Genomic DNA, 6,929 nt, shown 5'->3' with positions numbered 1-6,929 from the left:
GGCACAGTGGTGTTAAGAGCCAAAGAACACCCACTTGCTGTATAAGATGGGGGCTGGAAGCCACTCTCTAGTTGCAAGGATATGCTTCTGCCTTCCTGTCTTTTTTACCCTCAGTCAGGGCCCAGTCCCTTTGTCAGCATTCAGGCACCATGGAATTTTGGTCCTGAAGCTCTCACCAGCTTTCTTAGTCGGCTCTTCAAACAGTGCTCCCTCAAACAAAGTGGCCTTCCCAGTCCTGTGGGTCCATTCCGCTAACCCCAAGGATGGTTGCTGGAGCTCAGCAAGTGTACCATAGCTGGCTACACACTAGGAACCTGTGGACTATTCCTCCCACAAACCTTGCCACAATGGCAGTGGCCTGCCTGTAGCCAAGCTGGGGGTTCCATCCCTCCTGGCACTCAATCTTGGCCACTGCATGCTGTTTGAGTACACTGGATCTCTCATTTCCCTCTAAAGCCACTCCAGTGAGTAGTTCAGATCAAAATCAAAAATGGCAGGATAGCCCCTTCCAATCCACAGTCCTTCCTGGAAGGGTCTGGCTGGCTGGCCTCTGCTTATACCAAGGAAACTTGCCTTCTGTGCTGGTCCTTCTCAGCTCCACACCTCATCATTGGCTCCTGGAGTCTCCCACAGCTTCACTGTGCCCTTGGAGTGATACCTCTGGGTAAGTTCTCCTAGCCAGTGGTCTCTAGAATCTTCTCTCCCCTGTCTCACAGTGAGTGGCTGGTAAGAAGATGTCTCTGGCCTCCCATCTTGCTTCACCCTATTAACTGCTAAGATTTAAATGTTTCCAGGAGCACATTAAGTCTTTTCTCAAGGGCTTAGAAAATTATTATGATTTACAAGTATACCATTCTTGCCCCATTCATCCCAGGTTTTAAATTAATACCCATCTTTCTTTCCAAAGGAGTCAGAAAATATACTCACAATCTTGAAATATTGTGGATTTTAAAAAAGATATTGAAAGTAAAATAAAAACATTATGAAAGTGGTTGCATTTATTCCCTTTAATCTTTTCATCACTTTGTGTCTGCTTTGTACCTTCATGACTAGTCAAAGAAAATATTTGCTTAATGTGAAAATATCACAGATCACAGTAGATTACCTAGCTCTTGCTCAGAGTGTTTGCTTGCAAGTCCCTGTATTACTGTTACTGCTTCCTACCCTGGAAGGAGGGATCAGAAGAAACAATTTCAAGTACTCTATATGCATAAATTCAAGAGTTTATTTCAAAGAGTCCAGCACATCTTTTGTTTGTACATGGTACAGAAATGATTGATTTGGGACCATCATTCAATTTACGTGTCTATTGATTACATTGGATATTAACCCACATCTCTTATTTGCTTTTTAACAAGTTACCACTATGAATGGGTGTGGCATATTGTGCTAGTTGCCAGTAAGAAAATGTAATTTGCCAAAGAATAAAATTTCTAAATGAAATATAAGAAGTCTATTGATTAGAGTTTCTAGAATCACTACTGTTTTTGTAAGATGAAATTGCCTCTAATATAGCTCTTTGGCCATATCTCATCTTTTCCTAAATAGAGCATTCCAGTGGTAATCAAAGTGCAATGACTAGGAGCATGAACATACACTCAGACATTGAGGATGAGAAAGTACAAAGATAGAGTAGCTTTGGTCCCTGATGACAGCCTGGGGCTTGTGTGTCACCTGAAGACAGCCCATGGCTGTGTTTCATAATTAGGATACACTACATAGCCGAAGGACAATGTAAACAATTCTGCCCAGCCTTGAAACACATTCCATTTTATTTGGGCTTGCTCTCTGGAGTGTCAAGAGGGGCTTTTAATAGATTAAATTGTTCTGTCTTGACTGAACTTTAGTTTCTCTACCTTTCCTCAAATAAAAAACAGCTAATTCCTGAAAGTGCAATAATAATTTTTAACATTGAAGAGCCTTAACACCTGGTATATGGATTCTAAAAGTCTTTGAACAAAAGTTTTCAGTGGTAATATCATGGCATTGTACTGAGGTAAATGCTTTTAGAAAGAGTTGACATTTCTATCTGTGATCAGAAGGGTTTCAGAGCTTAAATGTATATTGATTAAAATCTTGACATAACTCTGAAAGGTAATATGTGCTTATGCTTTTAGTCCACAAGTGTAAAATAGTAGCTAACACATTGAATGGAAGTAGACATGAAAATAATATTTTAAAAGTAAAATTAACAATGTAAGAAAAAAAATCTCAGAAATTGCAGATAATGTAGAAATTGAATGAAATCCTTCAAAGTAAAAAGTAAAAACAGAAAAGTGATTACTTAATCTAAAAATTATTATGATACATGTAGACCTTAAGAAGACCATTTCAAGAAAGACCAAAAGCTAACATGGATTTTCTGAGGTTTTGAGATTTATTTTTTTTAAAGAATATATTGTGGATACAGATTTCACTATAGATTTTCCCTTAGCCAAATAATATACTGATTCATGATCCTGGAACTAATTTTAAAGTCTAGAATGGAAAATGCTCCATGGAATCCGTCCTCAATGTGGTTATGGGTCACTCGAACTCCAGCATTCTGAAGGCGGGTGACATACATGACTCCATCATCTCTTAAGACATCGTATTGACAGGTGATGACATAGGTCAGGGGTAAACCACGCAATTTGCTGTCATCAGCCAACAGTGGGGCTGCCCTCACATCCAAGAACCCTGGATATTTTCTAGCCAGCTCAGGACTACCATAAATTGGATTGTTATAAACATGTCCTTTTGCAAACTTCTCAGGTAGCAAGGAACTCCAATTAACAAACTTGAAGAGATGACTGTATTCCACAGGTATGTGTTGGCTGGAAAGCATGGCTTTCTCAAGTGATCTATTTGTGGTAAAATATTCACTCCAGAACCTGACCATGAGTGATTTGGAGAGAATTGGAAAGTGCGAATTTTCTCGATATGAAGGTAAATCAAAATCAAGAGGCTGAAGGGCAGGATAAATTAGAACTTGGATCTTGAGTTTTGTCTTGACATCTGGGTCATCTACAAGCTGAGAAATAATTAAGATGATTTTTACAAATTATTTTTATTTTAAAATAATATGATAACTATAATAAGGTAATCTGTATACAATTTTATAATCTCAAAAGACTTGAGTAGTAATTGAAAGATACCATCTCAATAAACTTCCAAATATTCCAAATGGGTTTCCAGAACCAGATATTCCTTAATTGAATGATATTATTAACTTAATAAATATGATCTGTCATCTACTCCTCATGCAGGATGCAAAAGGATCTAATCAATAATTAGAAAGTTAACGTCCCACCCTAACCTTGAAGAATGCCATAAATTTTCTCTTTTTTTAATATAAGAGTTTATTGAAATAAGCTAGCATACCAATAGTCTTTGCTATGGAGGGGAAGGATCACTAATGGGGGATTTGTGAGGTATCCTTGAGCTAAACTGATAATGCTACTTTAAGACATTTGCACAAGCTTTCTGTGCAAAATGTTCTATTAATAGCTCACTTTTTAAAAAATCTAATCTCATGTTATATTTGAAAAAATCAGTGGCCTGAAGAGAGGGATGCACAAATATCAGAGTACGCCTTCATAGCTCACAGCAACCTCCAACTCCTAGGCTTAGGCAATTCTCTTGCCTCAGCCTCTCGAGTAGCTGGGACTACAGGTGCCTGCCACAATGTCCAGCTATTTTTTTGTTGCAGTTTGGCTGGGGCTGAGTTTGAACCCGCCACCCTTGGTATATGGGGCCAGCACCCTACTCACTGAGCCACAGGCACCACCCATCACTGGGTAAATTTAATTCATTAGATTTAAAAGAGTTATTTCTGTAAGGGATTCATAAGAATAAAATATTATAAAATGTTTGAAAATTTGAAAATATATACATTAAAATTTAATTTCATATATGTTTCCAAGGTATATATTATACTGAAAAAGACGCATATTATTGGAGGTACCTGAAATATTTTGTAAATTGGAATATTGGTTTAGATTTTTTATGCCAAAACAGACCATTTTTGACATTTTGGAGACCATTTGTATAGATTATTATAGGTTGTAACATATTTTTATATCAATTTCCTCATAAGACTCTCAAATCAACTCTGTAAAGTTGAAAGGCTTCATTTCCTCCTCTAGATGAGAAAATGAATGTTCAGAGACATGAAATGACAAGGCTGATACTTCATCTAGAAATTTCTGCAGCTCAAGGAAATCCAAGTCTCCTAATGATTAGAACCCACTTTTCAATCCACTTTTCGATATTTCAAATTCCTGTTTTACATTGCGAATGAAACAAGACAGACCAAGGCCTTTGTTCCTTTTGAGAATATTGAAAAGACTCTAGTAGCCAAACATTTTTTAATGTGGAGAAATATATAAGTAAATATAGATAACAAAACATATAGCAACAATGTTTTTTAATTGCTTTAAATTCATAGTTTATAATTAAAGTACCCTAATAAAATCTAAACTTCTACTTATTTATTTCATAGGTAGTTGCCCCTCTGGTGTCCCATGGGAAAATAGTGTAGACCTTAAATAATCAATAGCAGTATCTTCTTCTCATGAAAACAAAACTTATTCTATGTATAATCTGGAACAAAAATGCCATTTATTATTCTTATATTACCATGATTAAATGATAGATAAAATATATACACACAAAGAAATTTTATATGCACACACACAAAAACTTTTGAATTATTCATGTTGCTTCTTTGTTAGCAGCATAGCAATCTTGGAACATGACAATAATTTTCTTAAAATAGAGTGATTATTCTGGCAATCAAAGAAAATATCATCAACAATTATTGAACATATCTGAACCTCTGATAGGGTTATAAGATCATTGTGTGACCTCACAATTATATGATCTCATTTATCTGACTAGCATAATATTTTACTGACACACGTATAATTTTAAATCAATGACCTACCCAGAGAATTATCATTTCATTAAGAAACAAAAAAATCTATGATAAGAGATGGACATTCTGATGTTTTAGGCATTTCTTCTCAATGTCCTTCTTAATATATGAAAATATATCTTTGTTTGCATTTACATGTTAATGTATGAGTCAAACCTGTTTATGAGTAGAGTTTTTTTAAAAGCATACCTGTTGAGTCACTGCTGCAGCTAAATTCCCTCCTGCACTATCTCCAGAAATACCAATTCTTTCAGGGTTCACGCCGTATTTAGCCAGCACTTCTTTACGTAAGAACCACTGTAAAGCGTTATATACATCTTCAAATTGGATTGGGAAATGATACTTAGGTGCTAATCTGTAGCTGTGAAGAGAAAACATGGTTTTCATGTCATTTTTTTGTATTTTAATAAAGCAGAGCATATGTACCAGAAGGTTACATATCATAGACACCTAACTGTTTTAATTTTCAAACTGTACGCAGCCATATACCGAGCACCCAGATCATGAAATGGAACCTTGCCAACACCCTGAGAAAACTTTCATTTACTCTCTTCAACTCCTGAAGTATCCACTAACCTGAAATACAGCATATATATTATAATGTTGGCTGTTTTTTCCTTTTAAGTAAATAGAATCATATAGCATGTACTCCTATATGTGTGATTTGATTGTTAAACACTGCGTGTTTGAACATCATCCACACTGTACTTACTTCTGTCTTTCTGTACAGGGTGCCATTGCGTGGATATCTACTGCAAATCATTTGTCTATTTACATACTGTCAGGCTCGGTGAAAAATAAGTCACTCACAGGAGAACAAAATACTGCATGAGTCCGCTTACATAAGGAGTCTAAAATAGTCAAATTCAAAGAATCAGTGAGTGAAAAATGGTTGCTGGGAGCGGGGAGACGATGGTGATTTACTAACCAAGTAGCATAAAGTTTCAGTCACGCAAGATGAATAAGCTCCAGAGATCTGCCATACAACATTGTGCCAATAGTCAACAGTAATCGGTATTTAAAAATTTGCTTACAGGAGAGGTCACTTGTGAAACGTTCTTACCACAATTAAGTAAACAAATAAATAATAAAGACTAAATAAATCTTTTTTTTTACAATTTAAAAATGTTTTCAGGGGGTGGCACCTGTGGCTCAAAGAAGTAGAACACCGGCCCCATATAACAGAGGTAGCAGGTTCAAACACAGCCCTGGCCAAAAACTGCAAAAAAAAAAAAAAAAAAAAAAAATGTTTTGAGGATTTGGGCTGCTTGCAATCCTGGGTTACCACAAACAGTGCTGCTATGAATATTTTAGTATATTATTTTTGTGAACATACGATGGTATTTCTATTGACATATACCCATATTATTTATGGTCACAGTTACTCCTTTATGATTAAATTTACTTTATACCGTCAGACTTCTACTGAGTAGTGGCCAAGTTATTCATAAGCCAGCAGTTTAGGACAGTGCTGCTGATGCATAGCCTCATCAGCACTTGGTGTTTTATGTGATTTTCTTTGTAGCCATGTCAAGTATACGGAAGTATCTCCTCATGGTTTTAATTTAGACTTCCCTAGTGTATACTTTTCACAAGTTTCTTGATGACGTGGGTATCCCTTTCTGTAAGTCATCTATATTGATGTGCAACTCAATGGTATTTAGTATGTTCAGAGGGTTATGCAACCATCCACACAATCAATTTTGTAATATTTTTATCACTCAAAAAAAGCGTAAACATAGCCATAAAAAATTTTATCTGAACTACCTTGCTTAACTGTAGATTCAAAAGATCCCCCTTCCAGAGAGGGCCCTACTGTATACCCAGAAGGATGGGATGAGTGCTCAGAGGGGCCTGTCTGGGTTTCCTCACTAAGTCTATTAACATTAGATCATACCCGTTTTGTCCAATCACAGTTCTCTACAGAGCTCTTCATATTTTGTTGGACCTACACATAGAAATGGACAATGTCCTCTGTATCTTTGGGTCTTCACTCTGAAGGCTCCTCTGT

At 36.3% G+C, this 6,929-nt stretch overlaps 1 protein-coding gene across 1 annotated transcript in view; it reads right to left on the bottom strand.

Annotated features, from left to right (window-relative positions):
• Window positions 1-2,354: 2,354 nt before the first annotated feature.
• LOC100940632 (arylacetamide deacetylase) overlaps window positions 2,355-6,929 on the bottom strand; it is a 16,751-nt gene continuing 12,176 nt past the window's right edge. Inside the window, exons 4-5 of the mRNA XM_003794118.3 lie at window positions 5,108-5,279; window positions 2,355-3,013 (exon numbers count right to left, since the gene is read on the bottom strand). Coding sequence (XP_003794166.1) covers window positions 2,417-3,013; window positions 5,108-5,279 — 769 coding nt within the window. The 3' untranslated portion in view covers window positions 2,355-2,416. The remainder of the gene's footprint in view (window positions 3,014-5,107; window positions 5,280-6,929) is intronic.

The sequence above is a fragment of the Otolemur garnettii genome, unplaced genomic scaffold (genome assembly GCF_000181295.1).
Source record: "Otolemur garnettii isolate 467f Iridium unplaced genomic scaffold, OtoGar3 scaffold00076, whole genome shotgun sequence".
Classification (NCBI taxonomy): Eukaryota; Metazoa; Chordata; class Mammalia; order Primates; family Galagidae; genus Otolemur; species Otolemur garnettii.
This window is presented reverse-complemented; position numbering and strand designations above follow the sequence as displayed.